At 50.3% G+C, this 22057-nt stretch overlaps 1 protein-coding gene across 3 annotated transcripts; it reads left to right on the top strand.

Annotated features, from left to right (window-relative positions):
• The first annotated feature begins 1185 nt into the window (after positions 1–1185).
• LOC106698879 lies at positions 1186–21020 on the top strand. 3 transcript variants are annotated; one of them, XM_014464526.2, is made up of 5 exons: positions 1186–1859; positions 8356–8520; positions 8628–8690; positions 20621–20808; positions 20904–21020. In XM_014464526.2, exons 1-4 carry the CDS (start codon positions 1791–1793, stop codon positions 20792–20794), a joined length of 471 nt encoding a protein of 156 aa, XP_014320012.1. In that variant the 5' UTR covers positions 1186–1790; the 3' UTR covers positions 20795–20808; positions 20904–21020. The 3 variants fall into 3 exon arrangements, with proteins under 3 accessions (XP_014320012.1, XP_014320013.1, XP_014320010.1); XM_014464527.2 differs by lacking the exons at positions 20621–20808; positions 20904–21020 and adding exons at positions 2492–2584; positions 17223–17783 and having other exon boundaries at positions 1187–1859; XM_014464524.2 differs by lacking the exons at positions 20621–20808; positions 20904–21020 and adding an exon at positions 17223–17783 and having other exon boundaries at positions 1715–1859.
• Positions 21021–22057: the final 1037 nt, after the last annotated feature.

The following is a 22057-nucleotide window of genomic DNA, read 5'->3' as shown; positions in this document are numbered from 1 at the left end:
ACTCCTCCCTCTTGGCCAAAAAAAAAAAAACCCCGGGGAACACAAGAACTGACTCATCCCACTTCTTGATTTTTATCTCAGAAGTGAAATTGTGGCATCCATATAACTGATCTTCCAAAACATTTGTGAGGGTACTGTCATACTGTTTTTAGTAGTGGCTGCAACATTTCACATTTCCACCAGCAATGCACCAGGGGTGCAATTTCTTTTCATTCTTAGCCAACAATGATTTTTTTTTTTTATTACAACCCTCCCTAATGGGGTATGAAGTGGTATCTCATTGTGGTTTTGATTTGCATTTCCCTAATGACTAGTGATATTGACCATATTCTCATGTGTTTATTGGCCATTTGTATTATCACCTTTGATGCATAAAAGTTTCAAATTTTAAAATAGTTCAATTTAGGTATTTTCTCTTTTGTTGACTGTGATTTTTTTAAAAAATGTATCTTTATTGTTGAAAGTATTACCTTTGTCCCCTTTTTGTTGGCTGTGTTTTATGCAAGAATCCATTGTCATGAAAGTCACCCTTTTTCTTCCACCGGTTAATGTATTTAACGTTTAAATAACGAGCACGTTAACTATCATTTTATTATTTTTAAAGTTTTAAAAAATTTAAGATATTAAAAATTCAATAAACATACTAAGTAAATAGGGTACAAAGTCCCACTTGTCTTTGAAGGCAGAGTTGAGCCCACTCTCTCTCCCTACTGCGAACCCAATACCTGTCATGATGGTCCCCCGGGGAAAGTCTGCATTTGCAACAAGTGTCACGAATATCTTTCCTCTAACACGACATACAGTAGGTGTATTTAGAAGGATGCGGTGTAGCTCAGCACTGTTTACCAACACTAGGCACCTGGGTACCCCAGCTCACCATGCACACAGCCGGAACCCCACTCCGAGGGTCGGGTGGAGAGGCCATGGTTTCCCCCTGTACACAATCCAAGGGCCCCGCAGTGCTGCCCTCAGCCAGCGGAGAAATACTGGCCCTTGGGCAGCGGTTCTCAACCTGTGGGTCGCGACCCCTTTGGCGGTCAAACGACTCTTTCACAGGGGTCGCCTAAGACCATCCTGCATATCAGATATTTACATCACAATTCATAACAGTAGCAACATTACAGTTATGAAGTAGCAACGAAAATAATTTTATGGTTGGATCACAACATGAGGAACTGTATTTAAAGGGCCAGAAGGTTGAGAACCACTGCCCTAGGGTCTCCGGACCGGAAGCCACCGTGAACCAGGCCAAACGAGGCTGGAGACCGTGGAGTCGCCCCGTAATTGTACTTGCCAGCTCCCGCCAGGAAGTGAGGCCGCCTCACTGGGACTACAATTCCCAGAGACCCCGCGGTCTCGCCCGTTCTGATTGGCTCACTGCGCCTTCTATCAGCCAACCAGCCAGGAAGGTGGCCAATTACGAGGGCGAGAAGGCGGGCGCTCCTCCCTCCGATCCAAGCAGTCGAAGCGTGGTGGGTCCCTTAAAAAGTTAAGTTCTTCCGACCTTCACGACCCGATTCAGTGATTGTAGAAGCGATAGGCCGGCCCTCGTTGCAAAATAATGGCCTGGGACAGGCGTCCCTTAAGTCCAGAAGACTCTGGTCTCCGCTACTGCTGCCTGAAGCGATCGTCCGCAGGACTCAAGTGGTCCGGCGGAGCCCCGCCCCCATTTCTCATTGGCTCCCGCGGGACACGTGGAGGTAGAGGGCGTGGACGCGGCGGCGTGGGCGGGGCGCCCGGCCTCTGGTGGAGATGATAGATAGTCCCGGGGACTCGGGCCTGTGGGTCGCATGGACACCCTGGCGCTGGGCCGGTGGCGTCGGCGGAGGCCGGAGGAGTTGCAGGTTCCGGCAGACGCGGTGAGCCCCCAGAGGCCTGGGCATTGGGAACGGGAAGGCGGTGTCCTCGGGCTGGCCCGCAGTGGGCTTCGCGTCTCCTGGCGGCCTCTTCGGTGAGGCGCCCTGGCTGGCAGCTGCCCGCGCGCACCTGTTGGGGCGGGGCCAGAGGTGGGCGGGGCCCGGGGTGGGCGTGGCCCTCCCTCCTGCCGCGCCTGCGCAGAAATCGGGACTCGTTTGCCGCCAGACCCGCACGCTGTCAGGCACTGGGAGCCCAGGGTCCCTCTGGGTGCGCGGGCCTCCCTGCAAGGCTGGAGGGCTGGGCGTCTGGGCCTGGGAGCGGCGTTCCTGCGCCCCGCCTCCACGTGCAGGCGCCGGGCTGCTGTGGTAGGAGTGCTGGTTGGGCAGACGGGTAAGTCCCGCCTGGGTTGAGTGCTCTGACCCGAGAGAACCGGGTGGGAGGCGATGGCGTGGGTGCGTGGTCAGGTGGGTGCGAGACTGGGAGGAAAAACAGTGTAGGACGCGGGAAGGCTCTTCCCCTTTCCGGGGACGGAAAGAAGTCCGTGGGGTTGAAGCGGGCAGCACTGGCATCTTCCGCCTCTGTCCGCGGATTGCTGGCTCCTCGCCACCTCGGTGAAGTCTCGGTTCTGCCCCAGAGCGTGGGCCCGCTGCCTGCACACGCAGCGTCGGACGTTTTCCTGTCTGCTTCTCCTGGACCTACAGGCTCCAAGAGACAGATCTTTCCCGAGGTAATGCGGAACGCATTTTCCAATGTTCCGCACAGTAGGACAAGTGGCTTACCTTTCTACCCTGCAGCCTCTGTTTCCTCGCCACCCACTCACTGCTGGATCACGAGACCAGCATCACTTACGTCACAGCCACACCCCACTTCCAGGGACCATGTTACTAGGGCACAGGTGTCGCTTCTGTAACAGGGCGACTTCATACCACAGTGGCTCAAACAAGTTGGATGGATTCTCTCCCTTAACAGTATAGAGGTGAGCAGTCCAGGACAGTGGAACATGGGTACCCTACGTGCAGGTATGAGACCGCTGATGCCCAGATCAGAGACACGCAGGGAGGCCAGCTCCTTCTGTCCCAGCTCTGCCCGCCCCTGAGTGCTGTCCCCTTTCGTGAGGTCAGCACCGGCTCATCACTACAGTGCTCTCACCTTCCAGACTGGGGAGTCAATAGTCAAGTGACGTGATCACACTGACATTTTAAGAGCTTACTCTGGCCGCTCTGTGGGAACTGAAAGGGGTGGTGGTCAGAAGGAAGGTATGGGTTGAGTACATCCATCAGGGAGGTGACAGAGGGTTGGCCAGAGGACGGTGAGAGGGTGAGAGTAGACAGCAGTGTATTGTGGAGGAAGAACGGACAGGTCCTGCTTATGGAGTGGATGATTGTTAGGATCAAATGAGAGAATAGGGAAACACCCTAAACCGTAGTTTTTTTTGATGGGAAGGGATGTTTATTAGGTTCTACCTGTTGTAAGTAAATTTGTATACCCGCTTTCCTTAGGATTCTCAATTTTAATCAGGAATATAACAGTTTTATATTGTACTTGATAAATACTGCAAGCCTAAGATTACCCCCAATAAGTATAGTATGTGCATTTATGTATTTTTACTGTAATTCGAAATACAAGTGATTTTTCTTTGCTCTTCTTTGCTTATCTTCTTCTAGATAACTCGCTCTCATAGAATGAAGTTGGCATCCTTACTTCGGACCACTGGCTTGCCTTGTCTCCTCATAAGTGTCCTTCTCTTTGTCAGGCTAGATTGGTCCAGAGCAGCGGTTCTCAACCTGTGGGTCGCGAACAATGAAAATACATCCTGCATATCAGATATTTACATTACGATTCATAACAGTAGCAAAATTACAGTTATGAAGTAGCAACAAAAATAATTTTGTGGTTGGGGGTCACCACAACATGAGGAACTGTATTAAAGGGTCGCGGCATCAGGAAGGTTGAGAACCACTGGTCCAGAGTGTGGACCTGCACAGGAGGTTGAGTGTGGCTGTGTACAGAACGTTGAGGAGTCTTAAGGCATGGTCAGAGCTGGATAAAGCACAGCATCAAGATATTCAGAGTTGGTTGACGTCCTCTATGCCCTGATAACATGAGAGTTGATGGCGGGACTCCTAATTTCTGATCTTCTGTAGTTGACATTGTGCCAGATTTCACTGTGTTGTAGAGCAAACCTCCCAAGTGCAAGGTCATTTTCCAAATGAAAGTGTCATCGAGGAGGGATCTTTGCTTGATGGAAACCATGCTCTCTTTCTAAATGGCGGTCTGTAGGGCCTTATTAATCTTTCTCATCAGCATTAACCGTTCTGTACTCAGGGCTGATGGACGTCCGTATCAGCTACTCCATATCAGCAAAAGTAAACTTTCCTTACTGTGGTAGAATTAAAACCAAACTCAACTAAAATCCTCACTCAGCAAACTGTTTCTAGTAACTAGGACTCAATTAGCCAGCATTACACATTTATAATACAAATGAATAAAGGCCATTAGTCAGTAAAAACCCTCAAATACCTTCAATCTGAAAGGTTAGATGTGTGTGAGTGTGTGGAGACTTACCATTAATTACATTACTGAGTTCTAATGATTTACCTTGGTATTCTAATTCATGGTATATATGCTTAACTCACATATTAGCTTATATATTATATACGTTCATTCAAGGTGTTTAATTTTTTAAAAAATATATTTTATTGATTTTTTACAGAGAGGAAGGGAGAGGGATAGAGAGTTAGAAACATCGATCAGATGCCTCCTGCACACCTCCTACTGGGGATGTACCCGCAACCAAGGTACATGCCCTTGACAGGAATCGAACCTGGGACCTCTCAATCCGCAGGCCGACGCTCTATCCACTGAGCCAAACCGGTTAGGGACAAGGTGTTTAATTTTTAAGAACATGGCCTTTTCTCACTGTGCTGATTGAAGAGAACACACGGTGCTCTCTGTCAGTGTTCAAGGAAGTCGGTATCTGTTTTCTTCACTCTCCACATTCTTCTCTCGTGTAGAGTGGAAAATGGGTTTCTGGAGGTGGCAGCCTGCCGGGTTCAGCCTAGCATGGCTGGTACCGGCCTTGCTCTGCGTGCCCCGTTCTTGTACCGTTCATTGGCTCCCCAGGTTCGTGGGGGATGCATCTCCAGTCTGATTGCTACACGGGCTCACTCGCATCAGCACGGAAGCCGAGGCTTTGAATTTCATTTCTGCCCAAACGTGAAACCCTTAACCCCTCCCCTCCCCCTCCTCCGCGTCCACTCATCCAGCTCCCTGGGCCCCATCACTTCCAATAAAGAAGCACGTCCTCGGTAACACAGGCGCGGTCGCACCCCCTCGGCGAGGGCAGCTTGTCTCTCCCAGGCCTGTCTACTTTGTTCCATCATTGAGGCAACAGGATACATATCTTCTATTTTAATTTATGCGTCGTATCAAGTGTCTTCTCTTCATCGCATTCCTGCTTTAGTTATTCTCTGGCGAGATTGCTGTTCGATTGATCTCCTTCAATTATTGTTAAGTAATGGGGTCTTCGTGTAGACGCGGGGTTTTAATTTTGTTTATACAGTGCGAGTGTCTTTATAGTCGGGCAGTAAATCTCCATCTGCCTTATGAAGGCTGACAGAGCCTCGCTAGAAGGGAGGGGGAGAGAGCCGTACACACAGGCATCCGGCGTGAGAGGCCTCTGCAGCCTTCCTTTTGCTGTGGTCCAGGCCAACCCGCGATGACCCGACTATTTGCCGAGTAAGTGTCCAGGTCAGTCTCATGCAGTCAGCTCTCAGTAATCCACAGTAAATAGCAGCAAACATGAATAATTTAATCCACTCAGCTGACTGAGGGCCACCAAGCCGGTGATCCCCACGTTCCCTGGGGAGCCCAACCTTAACCCAGCACCTTGGTATCAGCGTGGGACCTCCTTTCACCTGCCACGAGAGGTGGGGAGCTGGCCGCCTCGGCCACCTGAGCCCCTCGAAGAACCTCGGCTTGTCACCATGGATACTCACAAGTCTGCTGACCTTCACGTGCCAGTTGTTCTGTGACCCCACCCAGAAATGGTTCAGATGTCATCCTGGAGTGCGGGGCATGTCGCAGAGGCAGTGCTTCTGCCTCCCATCCCCCACCCCTGCCCTGCGCTTTCCTTCTCAGCAAGTCTGATGTCACTCAAAAGGCAGGGAAATAGTAGGGGTGCTCGTTGCTGAGTGATGTCGCTGATGGAAGGTCCACGCCTACGTATAAAATGGCATGGGGCCCGTGGTATTTCCACTGCTTCCCTTTAACACAGATTATTTTTTAATTAAATATTTTTTGTTGGAAGTATTACATCTGTCCCCCTTTCCCCCAATTGACCCCTTCCAGCCTACCCCCACCCCCACCCCAGGCTTCACCACCCTATTGTCTGTGTCTGTGGGTTGTGCTAACACAGATTATTGAAAGATGACAATAAACCAGTTTTAACATGTCATGCCTCTTTTTTAAATTAAATTTATTGGGATAACAGTGGCTAATAACATTATTTAAATTTCAGGTGTCCGACTTTATCATGGAACATCTGTTCTGTGCTCACCACCCAAAGTCTAGTTTTCTTCCTCAGCACGTATTTGACCTCCTTTCCCCTTTTTTAAAATTTTCGTTTGAATTCTCCATGGGTACTTTACACTTTATCCTTCATTTCTGACGTAATTTTGTTTTCCCCTTCCATTACTTTCCTGGGTTCATTCACCTCTTTCCTTCTTGCTCCCTATTTTTGTCCCTTTCTGTTTTTAATTGACATCTCTAATTCAAGGTGATTTTCGTCTCCAGTGTTTGCTTGAATACGTTTAGTTATGTTTGCAGAGTATTGAACTACAGTTTTCTTTTGGTTCATGGCGGTTTTTTAGGAGGGAATTTCTATAACGTTGGTCTTTCTACAAGACCCTGGTCTGATGGCACCTGGTCCAGTCAGTGCAGCTGCTGTGTGTGTGTGTGTGTGTGTGTGTGTCTGACGGGAGGGCGTGAGCCTCCTGATATCATGGTCCTCTTTACTTGTAGGACCCGAAATTTTCCCTACTTTTCTTCTTTTTATCTTCACCACCAGTTGCCAAAGGGCACCTCGCCCTCCTCTTTCCCCTGTTGGCTCCCAGAAGCTATGAGTTGTGAAGAGGCCCCTTTAAATGGTGTTTGCTCCTTGGAATTGTGTGGACTTTGCAGTCCCTTCCCTGCGTCCATGCTCTGGGCCATGCAGGGACTGTCAGAGCTCTTTCATGGTTGCAGTGGTCTCTCCGGGGCCATGGAGATGGCTCTCACCCTGTGTTAGTGGCTCCTCACAGAGCCCGCCTCAGTGCGGGTGGGGGAGCCCGGGACCCACACTCAGATTTGGTGGTGTTTCTCTTTGTACCAGCCTTATTTTCAGATTTTGACATCCTCTGTCTTTAAGTTTTGCTCGGGGTGTGGTTTGGTGCAGAATTTTGAGTTTCTCAGGCTTTGGTTTCCTGTCATTTGGGAAGAACTGTAGGAGTAGGTAACTCTATACCCGCCCTTGTCTTTTGCCATCTAGAGGTCAAGCGCTTACCCCAAGAAATGACTCCAAGTGGCTTAAGGGTCTCACTTTAATCTCTTTGTATCTGTTTTAAGGCATGTTAGAGAACAGTAGAACCAGCAGCCTAAACCTATGAGATAAAGCTTCTATTGAATAAGTCCATTAAATAAGAAGGTGTCAGTTTAGAAAATATTAAATAAATAACAGTACAGATAATAAGTAATTTGGCACAAATCATGATGCTGGTTTGCAAGTGACTGAAGAAGTTGTAGCCACGGGCGTCACGGGCAGGAGCTGTCTAGCAGCCGGGCCTGCAGGCTGCGCAGGGATCCAGGGACACCGCTGGGGCTGGGCAAGGCAGTGGCATCTGACTCAGGTCAGTGCGAGCGGTGCCCTCACAGTACACAGCCTTGGCACTCTGAGAGCAATCTTTCCTTTAGCTTTAGGGGATTGCTTTGGTAGTTTACCTTTCGCTCCAGTGGAAGCAGAAACCAAATGCTAACTTTCCCAAAGGTTATCAGTTAAGACTGTGTGTGCAACTTTTGAAATAAAATTAACTGGGTCTTCGGTGTCCGTAAGAGAAAGAGTTATTCATGTGTGGATTATTCCTGTTGTGTCACTTAGTACTAGCAGAATGTGTTGCAGCATAAAACTAGTTTCTTGAACAAAATTTATGGGTCTTGTACATTTTCAATATCAATAAACCAGTCACAGTAGTTTACGACAAGATTTTCTGCTCAAATTGTTAAAATGACTGTTTTAAATCTGTAAAGCTAAGTAAATATCAGACAATTTGGGAAATAATGAGGTTAAATGTAATTGATGGCGGTTATTCCTGAAGATAAAGTTTAAAGTCATCCCCTCAAATGTCCTATAAACTTTCCCAGCTCCACAGGGTCTGTATTTGCAGCTGAAGTTTTCAGGAAGCAAATTTAATTAGCGTTGTGTGCTTTACGAGGCCATCTCGAGTGAAATTTTGTTCGTTTCAGAAGCGGGTGTGCAGGAGCCTGGAAGCAGCTGTGCAGGAGCGGGGCTGTCCCCAGGCGAAGGCCGGCGCCCTGGTGTCCTGGGGCAGCCGGGAGCTGGAGGCGCAGCCCGGAGGCCGCCTCTCTGCGCCAAGGCCAGCCAGCGGCCAGGGGCCACCAAGTGCGGGGGTAGGTTCCTGTTCCTGCCAAACCAGCTGGGAACCCATTTAAATATTCTAATAAAAAGTGTAAATAACCTTGTTCTGATCCATCTGCGGCTGTGATTTGTCAACCAGGTCCCTCCGACCGGTGGAAGGAGCTCCGCCCAGCCCTGCCCGAGATGTATTGCAGGGGAGTCTGTAAGTGCATTCACCTTCTTGTGTCACATAAAGGGTAGGCTTGTTCTTAAATATTAGATCCATAAAACAAAGTTAATAAAAAAGGCAATTACGCTTCTAAGGAATGAGGGATGTAAATAAAAAGGTGCCGCTTGATTTAAGCTTTTCTTAGCATTCGACTGGGGTGCAAACTAATCTGTCTCCAGCTTCAAGTTGGAAATAGAAATTGCAAATATGTTTAAAATTCTTTTTAAAAGCAGGGTTCAGGGAAGGGAATTGGAGGACATCTGGGAAGAAAGGCCTGCCCTCATTTAAGTATCCAAATAGGAATCAGTGTTGTTTTTTCTCATCTCTGATAAGCTTTTCCTTCATGTTTCCATAAACTTCCCATAAACCAAAGATTTCAGGAGAAATGCAATATTCACACCATTAATTCAAAGTCAAGGGCGGTCTAACACTGCCAGGGCCCAGTTCTCAGTCTCCTGTGTCAGGCGGAATATCATAAAGTATACATTAGCATAATCATGCCTTGGTTATTAATTTTGAGCTTATTCTAAGAACAAGTTAATATATCTTTGATAACCTCTGTAATTCTTGGGGGTTTTTCAATTTAAAAATTGGAATCTTAATATTGTAATAAAATAGAATTATGTTTAATTTTACATAGAAACCAGGAGTGTGTGTGTGCGCATGTCTGTGTGTGTCATCTATGTATATCTGCTTTTGCTCCCTAAAGATTCTTACAGAAGCACATTGTTCTGATTTTGATAAGCAAAAGATTGAGTCAACGAATTAGACCTTCAATTGACACATTGCTAGTTATTATGTTTTACAATGATAGGCAACGATTTTGTTTTAAACCAAGAACTAGAAGGGTGTTAGTTGTCACCTGCGTGCCCCTCTGCTCATGTGAAGTCATTAGTCAGGTATGAAAACAAAGCCCCGTGTCAGACCCGCCCCGCGAAGGCGCGCTCTTCTTCCTCGGTGCTGCCCTTAGGAAGCTCTGCCCTCGCAGGTTATGTGCTTCCCCACAGGGTGGGGGGGGGAAGGCCAAGAGCCAGCACCTGAACTTACTCTGTGTAGGATGGCTCACGCGACTGCCACACACACCACGCAATGCAAAGAAGTAATATTTACCTTGAGAAATGGGACCCTTTCTGGGCCCATTGCTTATTGTTGCCGCCCTCCCTTCTCATCCAATTTCGGTGTCTTCCAGACCCACCCGTGGGGCACACACTGGGCATGAACCGTGGATCTCTGTGCTCTCAGAGCTGTGCGCTGGCATGAGTGGCTTAAAGGAAAAAAATTTGGCTCAAGCAACTGATTGGATCATTTTGGCTAATATTCTGTTTGAACAACAGTACCTATTTGATTAGGGTTTTTCCTTCCTTTGTAATTCCCCAAGCTTGCCTCTGTTCGGTTTCATAGGAAATGAGTCTATGAGCAGAAAACCTATATTGATATGTAAATATATCAGTTTTTGGTTAATGCTTGATATTCTTTTTCATCTAAATTTCAGAAACCGACTTTAAAAAATCAGTTTCTCTCTATTTGTAGTTATTTTCAATAAAATTTCACCCAGCCTTGGGTGATTTAATATTTACACCCACTATTTCTAAAAGTCTTATGTAAATAAAGATTGAAATATGAATTCGAAAAGTCACACCTCTTGATATTTGAACAGACTCTAGCTGCATATATCTTCTTTTTCTAATAATATGGCTACTTTCCCTCCTAAGCTTTTAAAATAATAAGACACTATTTTTGCATTTTAGAACATTGAAAGTCCAGTGTTAAATAAAAAGCAAATAGTATTTTTAGCGATGCAGGATCCCAGGGAGCAGTGCTTAACACAGATCACCGGTGGGCGTAGCCCTGCATGTCAGACGGCTTCATTAAACATGCCATGCCATGCACCAGGCCCCACACGCACCAGGCCCTGCCATGCACCAGGCCCTGCCATGCACCAGGCCCCACACGCACCAGGCCCTGCCATGCACCGTCCCCACATGCACCAGGCCCCACACGCACCAGGCCCTGCACGCACCAGGCCCCGCCACGCACCAGGCCCCACACGCACCAGGCCCCACACGCCCCACACGATGTGTGAGAGAGACACATCGATCAGCTGCCTCCTGCACACCCCCCACTGGGGATGAGCCCGCAACCAAGGTACATGCCCCCGACCAGAATCGAACCTGGGACCCCTCAGTCTGCAGGCCGACGCTCTATCCACTGAGCCAAACCGGCTAGGGCGCTTTTCCTTATTTTTATCATGAGTCATTTCTCACAAATGCAAGGTCTTGACTGCTCACATCTGCCAGGATCTTCCCCTACCTTCTCATGCTAGGTCGCTGTTATAATGACACTATTTCAGTAGTCGCTGATGTTGTTCTTTATAGTAGTCACTGTTAAGGTTGAACTCATATGCATTGTTATTTAGAAACATCTCTCAGCCCCGAGTTCCTCTGCTCGTGTTACTGACGGAACGAAACGGTCCTCTACTCACGTGGTAGGACATGGTGGTACGTCACTCGGGGTCTCTCCCCGACACCGGGCCAGGCTGCCCTCGCTCTGTGCACCATCCCGTGCTGCCAGTCTGGAAGCAGTGCCAGTGGCCGCTGTCATTGGCAGGCGTCCTCTCCTTCCTCAGAGGTTCCAGAGCTGGACCAGAGCCTTGGAGCAGGCTTCCTTTCTCGGGCCAGCTCAGCCCAGAGGGTCCCAAGTGTGACCAGGAAAGCACACCATTCTCTGTAAAGTCAAACCCATTAAACGAAACCTAAGGAGGCTGCCAGAGCTCTCCAGGACAATCAAGAAAGATACATGAAAGGGGTGGCATGACAGGTACATGAGAAGGGGTGGCCTTGTAAGACAGGAACCCTGGGAAGAACAGATTGGGGTGGTAGTTGAGGGGCAGGTCTGTATTCTCAGCACCAAGTGTTGGAGGGGATCTGGCCCCTGACACTCCGTCGCTCCTCTGAGCGGGAGCCCTTCAGGGAAGGGGCCACCCTCAGATTTCACTGGGTCAGCGGGACAGTCGATGGCCTGCTTTCTCTCAGCGCCGTCCCCCAGCTTTGGGTCCCCTGCTCTGTATTGCGGAGGCTGCATTTCCGGCCTCCCTTGCTCTGGTTTCTGACACTGGACACCAGCGTGGTCGGAGGGGGTGGCAGCCGGAGCATTGCTCCCTCCTTCTTCCTTAAGGGCAGCCTCTCAGCGCCTCCCTCCAAGGTCCCGGCTCCGCAGAGGGGTCCCTGTGGTCCCAACTCTTGCTGGCCCTCCCCGCCCAGGGTGGGCGTCCCACAGTGGGGGTTGTTGGGTTGCCTCCCCCGCCCTGTGTGGCTAAGATTTCTTCCACCATTTGTGTCCTTGAATTCCATGCTCAATTTCCTGTGTTGGGAATACCTAGATTGGACCCCACCTGGGCTAATCAGCTAATGCATGGACAGATTCCCCTGGAGAAGAAAAGAAAAGATAGCGTTTTTTGTTTTTGTATTTGTTTTTAGTTAATCCTCACCTGAGGATATTTTTCCATTGATTTTTTTTAGAGAGAGTGTGGAAGGGAGAGAAAGAGACAGAGAGAGAGAGAAACATTGATCTGAAAGAGACATATCAATCAGTTGTCTCCCACACGTGCCCTGACCAGGGCCGGGGATCTAGCCTGCAACCCACGTATGTGCCCTTGACCGGAATAGAAACCCAGACCCTTCAGTCCGAGGACCAACACTCTATCCACTGGGCCCAACTGGCCAGGGCAGAGACTGCAGTTTTAAACGCAGGCCTCTGGGCCCCGCTCGGGCTCAGGGTCTTGGTCCAGGCTCAGCGTGTGGAGTGTGGCAGAGCCAGTCCTGGCTGTGAGTCACACGGGGGTGGGGGTGTGGGGGTGTTACATTGAAAACTACAGTCAGGCCCTCTACTCTGGCCCATCACTGGGGTTCCTTCGCTTGCTTTTATCTGGCCTTAGTGGGCTTTACTGCCCAAACTGGAACCCAATATGGAAACCATGATTGTTGGTATTGCTGACCAGCACCCCACCCCCACTTCCCAACGAACTGATTTGGGATCCTAGCCTGTGTCGGGGGGCTGAGGGCAGCTGCTGAGGGAGTGGCCTTCATCAGCCTCTGTGCTGTTCACTGTGACACTCACTTTTCGACTCCATTGCCTGATGGCGGGGGTGGGTCACTGCAGGGGGAGGAATCGAGGGCACAGGAGGGGGCTTTTGGTTCATTGTTGCCCTGTAGGTGCAGCAGGAGCCCAAGCGTGATGATGACTCTGATTCTAAATGGACATACATTTTTTTGTACTTTTATCTCCAAGTGGATGACCTTTAAAATATTTGCTTTATTTGTTTGCCTGTCTGTCTCATTGGTGATTGCTTTGCACGTCTGCAGCATCTAGAAGCACGGTAGCAGAGCAGGAGCGGGCCTGGGCCCGGCGGAAGCAAGGCTGCCTGTCTCCTGTGCCCGCCTGTGCTCGATACCGCAGGCCCAGGTGTCAGGCCGGGACCAAGGCCAAGGAGGGAAATGTGATGTCCTGACATAGATTAAGAGAGATCGATGCGCAGTGGTTCACTCCGTGTGTCCTGTTTCAACAGCTAGTTCTTGTCAGGCCTTTATTCTTACGTCCTGAGAGGAGAAAACGCAATCATGGAGTTATCAACGGGATTTCATTGATCATTCTGTAAGAATGAAACTGTGCTCCGTGCATTTCCCCCCTCAAGGTGTCAGGGATCCTGAGTGCATCGGTCTAACCCCGTCAATTTAGAGATAAGGGCAATGAGGTCCACAGGGGTTAAGTGATTGGCCTGCCGTGCAGCGTGGCGGAGGGGGAGGCTGGCTCCAGCACGCGCTGCGCCCGCCCCTCCTGCTCTTCTTGGCTGGTGTGTGTGTTTACAGCCGGCGTGCCAGCATCACTTCCCAACACTGGGCGCCGCGGCTGCTCTGACACCCCAAGAAGGGCAGCAGGGAGACGGTGGGTCTTCGTGGACCTCATTCCCAGACACAGTGAGAGCTGCTTGGCTCTAGACGCAGGGCTGAATTATTCAAACTGTGAGCGAATACGCTGGCCAAGGGGAAACTTGGGCTGTGCCAGTGCAGCCAAAAGTGAATCCCAAAATAGATGCTTTTGAATAGACTCACTGCCACAGTCTTCCGATGGAGCTTCTGATAGTGAATGCTTTCTCTGGAATGTGGGTACCAGAAAAATAGTGTTATTACAGAGGGTTAACTTAGATCATTGCTAGGCTCTGAAGGAAGAGAGCCTTCAGATGATGAGACGAACAAAACAAAACCTTTCTCTAGGAGTCAAATGTGACTCTATGAGGAGTTTGTGGAATGGAATAAAAGAAAAGTTAGCACTTTAAGAAAAATGCAGTTTAGACTTCTTATAAGCATGTTAGACTAGCTAATGCAAACGTGCCCCTCCTGCTGGGAAAACAGGAAGTGCATAGTTAATCCTGTAAGTGAAGAGGGAGCAAAACACACCTCTCCCCGCTGTCCTCCGTCTTGGCCTTTGTTGGGTTTGGCCCAGGATTGGTCCAGGGACTGGAGGCTAGGAGTCTAATTCCCAGTGGAGGTGTGGGAGCCAGAATTTGCATAAAGCTCAGAGCCTTGAAGACCTGTCGTACCTTAGGGCTTAGAAATGAAAACACCAGCCGTGCATGGGGGTGGGTTCCAGTTTTAGTCTACCTCAGCGCAAGAACCAAAAGCCAAACATTAGCATAAAAACAGGTGCGATTATTGAAGACATTATGGTCTTTCATTGTGACAAATGCAGAATTATCCTGTAGGCATCCCCCACCGGAGCATACAGGATACAGAGATGAAACAGCAGCACATAAGCAAACCAGCCATGGCTGGGGGTAGGGGGTCAGGAACTACAACAAACAGGAGAATACAAACCTCCAAGAATCTGAAATAAATGAAGTTTACTGTAAAGATAAGTATTTTAATTTTTAAAAGTGATCAAAGGAGAAATGGAGCCATAATGAAAGAATAGAACAGTATGAAGAAAAAGCAATTGGAAGATTAAAAAAAAAACTTCTTAAAGTGAATGATATGGTCATTGAAGTTAAAGAAGAAACCATCAGATTAGACACAGTTGAAGACCAAATTTGTGAATTAGAAGATAAATCAGGAAAGTTTCTAAAATGCACCAAGTGAAATAAGTGGAAAGTAGGAAAGTGTTTAGGAGTCATAGAGGAAAAAATGAGAAGATGTATTAGGAAACCCAGAATGGAGGAATATTAAAATGGGAGAGGAAAATAAAATAAAAAGATTTGAAAAGAATAAGGACTTTTAAAAAGATAATGGCTGAGAATTTCCCAGAATTGGAAGAAAGCCAAACAGTTTTGAAGCAGAAGAACAAGAAGAGGGAAATCACCTATCAGATATCCAGACATATGACAGAGCTGTGATAATTAAGATGATGTGTTATTAGTCCAGCAATGGACACATGGGCCAATGAATAAAGTCAAGGGCTTTAAACAAACATATGTGGCAGCTTATACTTTACAGGAAAGATACTACACATCAGTTGGAAATGGCAAGGCATTCTGTAAACTGTGCTGAGAGAGGCCCTGTCTTGTCTCTTGACCCATCCACCCCTCTCCCTCACCCCCAGCAGCTCGGAGTGAGCTTCCCAGACGGCTGTCTGACTCACCTCCCCAGAGCTGCTCTTCCCGCTGCTGCTGAGGGTCTCAGGACAAGTTTCTAGGTCAAAGAAGTTCGAGAAATGCTGAATCCTTTTCCTCACTTCTTTTTTTTTATTATTTCTTTTTTTTTGTAATATATTTTTTATTGATTTCAGAGAGGAAAGGAGAGGGAGACAGAAACATCATTGATGAGAGAGAATCATTAATTGGCTGCCTCCTGCAGGCCCCACAATGAAGATCGAGCCGGCAACCCAGACATATGCCCTGACCGGGAATTGAACCATGACTTCTTGGTTCATAGGTCAGCGCTCAACCACTGAGCCACTTCTTGTAGATTTGATGTGCAGTAGACTAGTAAAGACCCTGAGAGTCACAGTAAGGAAACCTGTTCATTTTCTTCAGTGTCCTTTTGGAAAGAGTGCTCGCACACATGGGCTTCCGAGACTGTTGGGGAAACAGCCTGATGGGTAAACTCAGCGCCCGCAGTCACCATGGTGCTCAGGGCCTTCCACAGTCTGGGCACCGCTGGGCTCTTCAGGTAGGTCTCCCATCACTGCCCGTGTGCGGCGAAATCACAGCCTCTCCGTTCTGGAACGTTCTGACCTCATGCCGTTCTCCCTGCCTGGGATGGCCTCTCCCACCCTGTAAGACTCTATTCCGCCGTCGTGGTCCACTCAGGACACATGGCTTTATGTGAAGCCTTCCCCAACCCTCATTAGGTGGAATCAGTGCCACCATAGCTTCGTTCCCATCACCTGAATGAGCCGTCCCGTGTGACGGCTGCTGTCAGTCAGGCCTGAGTCTCTCCTATTGGTCCCTGTGGCTTCGGGCACACCTGCCCGCCGGAAACTGGGACACCATCATGGACTTGGCTGCTGTTTTCCCCATCGCTGGGCCCACACCACTCTTCCTGGCATCCAGGGGCCCACTGCCATCACAGTGTGGTCTCAGAGAGCAGGGCGCCCTCTGCCATTGGGCCACAGAGCCACGCTGTTCCTGCTGTATCATGGCCAAGTGTGACAAAGGTTTCTAAATGCTGGAGAGACCTCTCATTTCACGGTAGCAGTGTCCGGCCACCTGTCTGCCACTAGCCGTCTGGCTCCCCCAGCTCTTTCTGCGGGGAGGTGAGGAGACGCGAGGCCTGGTCCAGGAGACAGGGCAGAGGGCCCTGGCCGGATGGTGATGAACCGGGGCTACTCCCATGTCCCGTCCCCCCAGGAGCCACTTGTGTTGAATCTCAATTCAGTATTTGGACATCATTTTTAAAAATTCTATTTTATGAATATATAGATTTTTTATTCTCCTTTTTCCTCAGAGGCAAGAGGAGAAATAACATTTATTAAGAACATTCTAAGTGCGGGCACTGTAGGAAGTGCTTTAACTATCTTAACTATAATATTTTTACATTTATAGGCATCCCCCGTTTTATTGCGCTTTGCTTTATGGTGCTTCGCTGATACTGACTTTTTTTTACAAATTGAAGGTCAGACCCTCCACCAGCAAAAAGATTCTGACCTGCTGAAGGCTCAGATGATGTGTAGTATTTTTATCAAGAAAGTATTTTTAAATTAAGAGATATGCATTTGTAGGCATAGTGCGATTATTGCACACTTACTAGGCTATAGTACAATGTAAATAATGTGCAGTGGGAAACCAACGGATTCGCGTGATGAGTTCTATCGTGATACTCGCTTTATTCTGATGGTCTGGACCCGGCCACCGTGTCTCCGAAGTCGGCCCCGTACACTCTGTGGCACGCACCTGCCTCAGAAATGAGGCCTCATTCACCGGGGTAGCCAGTCACTTCAGGGGTAGCAGGTCTGTGTGTCGGTGAACACGCAGCCACAGTGGATGAATTTAGTCCATGAAAATTAATTCCCACGTGTGCTGTTTTATCATTTTAGGGCCACTTTACCCATTCTGAGAATCAGTAGAAGATGGGAGACGGAAAAGGAACATTCCGATTTTGGTTTGGAACCTCTGTGTGATGGTGTACGTAACCCTCTTACGGATGGCTGTGCTGCACACCTGTGCTCTCGTCCAGGTACCCCACCGCCCTCCGCGACCCAGCCAGGCGGACCCTGTCACTTCCAGAGAGACTGCAGATCGCTGGCACCTCCTGAGCCGTCTCCCCATGCGTCCTGGTGGGAAGGAGGGCGATTGTGTCATTGGGACGTTTGAAAACTTCAGTTATCAAATTTCCTATGAGGCTGGAGAGCCCTGTGGCTTCTGGAACCGTATCCAGATGCGGCCCCCCTTTTATACTTTTCAGTGGCTTTGTGGGTGTGTCCAGGGCTGCTCATGCATTCTTTTTAATGAAAAGACTTATTTTTATACTTAAATGCCTTATAATCTTAAACTGAATTTTACCAAATGCTGGTGTCCAAGCCGTTCTGTGTGATTCTGCCCCTCGAGTTCATCAGGCACAGGGCCCCTTTGACATTAAATGGCAATTTCTCATTTTCTCTTGGGTTTTCGATGTCTCGTCTGCCTTCAGAGACTGGTGTCACTTTCCCTGAGTCGGAGGCTTCCCGGGGTGTCCCTGTCACCTAGGGCAAGGCCCTAAGAATGGAGCTGGTTATGGGGTTGCTCTCGGTCCTTCCCCTTCCCGAACCAGCGGCGGACGAAGCCCCTGAGCTCAGGTGATTTCATTGCGTTACCCACGTGGGCCGGTTCTCTGCTGGCCACCAACCCTCCGCCTTGGCGCTCTGAGGAGCCCGAACCATAAACAGCCACAGTGTGTAGTTGTGGAGGGATTCACGTTGGAGAGAAAGACAGAAGGGGACAAGGAGCCGGAGGACACTAATAAATGCCGTCTGTGATGTGGGCTCTCAGAACCACTGGAAAGGAAGCTGACGCTCCAGCCGAGCCAATGGCCAAGGTAGTGGCGGGAGGAAGGGGGGGCATAGAGGGTGCAGGTCGTGGGGGAAGGGGTGCCTGCTTCCAATTGGCCTGTCACCCCTGGCCAGTGGATAGGGTGCCCACAGACTGGGGCTCCATCCTTGGCTTTGGTAGGTGGGGCCAGGGAAGGGACACAGCCAGACCAGCATCCCTCGTCCTGCTGTCCTCCAGCTCGGAGAGGGAGCGGGACAGTCAGTGGTCCACAGAGATGGAGGCAAAAACAAATCCATTGTGCTGAGCCCAAGGGTGGAGCATGGAAGAGAGAGCCAGGTCCTTGGGAGGATGCTGCGGGCACTGTTGGGGCCTGAGGCGCCTCTGGGAGAAGCCGAGCTCTGGAGGCCCTGGGCCTCCCCATTATCCACTGTTTCCCTACCAAGCACCCAGCCCCCCCCCCCCCAAGCCTTGAACAGACCCTCAGGTGTCCTGAGTGGACCCAGGATGAGAGAGAGCAGATTGCCTTCATCACTCACGCCACAGCTATGACGCCAACGAGGTGACATAGTGAGCGCTTAGGTGCAGCCAGCATTTCTCTGGCACGGCCTTTGACGGACACCTGATTCCCATGACGACGCGTGGGCATGTGCCAGCCTCGCCCACTTTACACATGGCACCAGGTCCAGAGAAGCTGTGCCATCTGAGGCCACTCAGCCGGTTGGAGGGCGGCTCTCAGAGCCCGCCTGGGTAGCAGCAGGAGTCTAGGCCACTCCGAGCTGTGATGTGCCAAGCCAGGTGACCATCGTGGACGGAAGGCGCGCCTTTTCCTTGCAAACACCTGGGTAAGAATGTGTGTGCCTTTCCTCGCAATCAAAATACTGCCTGTTTCTAGAATGCAGAGCCTCAAAAAGCAAGAGTGCGCACACACACACACACACACACACACACACAAACACCCTGAGAGGGGATGGACACTGCCCACTGCCCTACCCTGGCAGGTAAAGGGACTCCCCTGGGGAGACAGAAGTGGCCTCTTCAGGGAGATGGGGAGCCCCACACTGCGGAGGTGCAATGATTCAGTCAGGCTCTCATCGGCTCGCTGTGTAGCGGGTGCTGGGCGGGAGCCGCTGGAGCTGCCTGTGGCCTTGCAGCTCCAGAAACTCGCCCAGCCCGTCACAGGGGCAGTGGCAGCAGCGCCGCCCGTGACTTCTGCGGAGATGGCAGCTCTACACGTGGAAAGGAGCATGGCCGGCTTCCTCTCTGCAGTATGTTTCCCCGGAGAGACCACCACCATTTGATCTATTTTTGATTAAAATGTAAAAATTAAAAATTAAATCAAATGGTGTAACTCCTTGGGGAAAACACACTTGGGTTATGAAGTATTCCCCACAGTAACCTTGAGACTCTCCGGCAGCACTGTCTCATCCGTGGGTGGTCCGTGTATGTCCCATGTAATTAAAATGAATCGCCTGCCTTCCCGTGTATGGACGGTGGGCTGGTGCCTCCGGAGCAGGTCCTGGTGGCAGAGGCGCCGGGGGAGGGGACAGGTGGTGCCGCCCAGCCAGCCGGGACCCCACGGGAGTCCAGCACGGCCCCTTCCCCTGCCAGCTCCCCGGTGCGGTCTCACCCGGCCATCGACGAAGGTGCGCACCGCTCCTGCTCTAGCAGCCTAAGCGCATTTCATGTCACCTCACCAATGACGGGCACGGCCCCAGAAACAAAGCAGGCGCCATTGGGTTTCCTAGGAAAATGTGTTTTGCAGAATCCAATCTAGGACTTATTTGTATCCGACGACTCTGTCCATCTGCCTCGGCATCCGGGAAAGCCTGTGCTTGATGGGATCAGGGCAGGCGCCTGGCAAATGAGATGCCAGCATTGGCATCCACGCTGCCCACGGGCACGCGCCACGCCGGCGTGACGGGATGTGACTGAGTCGTGGCTTTATCTCCACTCGTGTGGGATGTGGCTGCCTAGTGACACTTTCCCGTCTGCTTTCGTGATGCCGCCGGATAAAGACGTTTCTGGAATAAAGGGTTTCGCGAGGCACCGCAACACTGTGTGGCATCTCTAAGCGAGTGAGTGTGTGAGGGCGCCGGGCCCAGGGTGGCCCCAGAAACGCTGAGCCCAGTGTGTGAGGGCCCCGGCTGCGGCTGCTCTGTCGTCAAGTGCACACGAGTGGGGCCCACGCCGTTTTAACCACCAGCCAGTGTCACATTTGACTCGTACATTTCCCTCTGGTCTCGGAGGTTCTGGCAGCAGGTCTGGCTCGTGCACATGGTTAGCTCACAGCTACCCCAACCCAATAAACAGTGATTCCCTAATCGAATCTGATACTAGTTCAAGTTCAGTTTCCGCCACGTGATGCGGTCCCACCCTCCTTCCCGGGGCGTCTTTCCCTTCCTTCGTGGCCACTCTCCTGCTTTCTCACCTTCGCATGTCTCCTCCGGTGAACGCCACGTGCCTGAAGACGTCTTCCCGTGACAAAGGAGAAGTTCTGAACTGGAAACCAGTGGGTGCCCGGAGCCCCCTCGGGCCCTCCTGTCACCTGTGGGCTGGACGCCTCAGGACCCTCACCCTCTCCCTGCGCCTGTACCTGCTGGAAACCGGCACTGCGTGCCTCTCCCTGTCAGGAAAGAATTAAAGACAACATCTAGGGTAGGAAGCAATTGTGGAGGGTGCAAGTTTCTGGCCAGGCAAATAAATTGGATTTAAGTATATTACAGTCATAATCTTTTTCTGCCTCTCTCCAGACGGTCTCTGTACATGGAAAAATGAGAATGTATTCGCAGACAAAGCGTGACCTGAGGGAGAAGCCTGCCGGAAGCTGGATTTTCAATAACATAAGACAATAAAGCTTAGACGCCTAACCTGCTGCAATATGGTCAGAGCATAAAGAGCTTAGCTGCTAATAAAAGGGAAGGGGCTTCCCCTCCCGCCTGACGACGCCGACCCCCCAGAAGGACACTTCATAAAGATCATAATGGGTTAGCTGGGATCACGCAGACACGGGGCCCCTTGTTGACCGATTGTCTGACACTTGTCACCTATGGGTCTGATATTAATAAGTTCCGTGTTGATTTCCTTGGGGTATTTTTGTCCCTGTAATTGCACACCTTCCTGTGGTGACCCTATGCGGAGTGACATGTGGGCTACAGGTACCTGATGGCGAGATGCATATGCGTCACTCTCTTCTTTCCGGGCTGTGCCCACCGTGCCATGGCACCTCCCTCGGTGGGCAGAGGACAGAGCCAGCTGCCCCTCCCTGGAGGCCAGGCATCCCACCTTCTCCCACAGCGGGGGCAGTTGGTGAAATTCAGGATCCGGAGTGACTTTCCTCTGAGTGTGTTTTCTTACTTTATCGGGATTAATGGTTGCCAAGCTGTTCCCCAGACAGTGTAATTGAGGCAGATTTCATGAGTGTACTGGGTGAGTATGATGCATAAATACAGCCGGGAGAGGGGCAGTGCTTGGATACAGCTGTTCTCTGACCTGTGAGATGCCACTGAACCAGCGCATGGCTGCAGAGAACTGTGACATCACCCACACTTCCTGCCTGTCTACCCCTTCCCGTGGGGCAGAGGGCCTAGGCCCTGCCCCCACCCCACAGCCTCTCCACCTGGACTGTCTGGTGGTGCCAGGCTGGTCCATGCCTTACTTATCCTGTGCCAGGCTCTTCTCTTTCATCTGCAATTTAAAATGATGTTGAAGCCAAGTTTTCCAGAACATTCCACTTCTGCTAATTCCAGGCATTGCTTCATTCCTTGAGCTGCACCGTGGAGAGCCTGCCCCATTCCACGGGGACGCATCTCCGTTGAGGTTTCATTTCCGGAGCAGTCCCTAACGAGGAGAGGTGCATGTGGGAGGGCTGATGCTCCTGGAGACCCACACTGCATGCCCTGCACTG

The sequence above is a fragment of the Myotis lucifugus genome, unplaced genomic scaffold, assembly GCF_000147115.1.
Source record: "Myotis lucifugus unplaced genomic scaffold, Myoluc2.0 scaffold_255, whole genome shotgun sequence".
NCBI classification, from domain to species: Eukaryota; Metazoa; Chordata; class Mammalia; order Chiroptera; family Vespertilionidae; genus Myotis; species Myotis lucifugus.
This window is presented reverse-complemented; position numbering and strand designations above follow the sequence as displayed.

Coding starts and splice junctions, on each gene's coding strand:
- LOC106698879 (XM_014464524.2), top strand. CDS start 1,753: ATGATAGATAGTCCCGGGGACTCGGGCCTGTGGGTCGCATGGACACCC. Junction 1,860..8,355: donor TGCAGGTTCCGGCAGACGCG/GTGAGCCCCCAG, acceptor TGTTCGTTTCAG/AAGCGGGTGTGCAGGAGCCT. Junction 8,521..8,627: donor AGGGGCCACCAAGTGCGGGG/GTAGGTTCCTGT, acceptor TTTGTCAACCAG/GTCCCTCCGACCGGTGGAAG.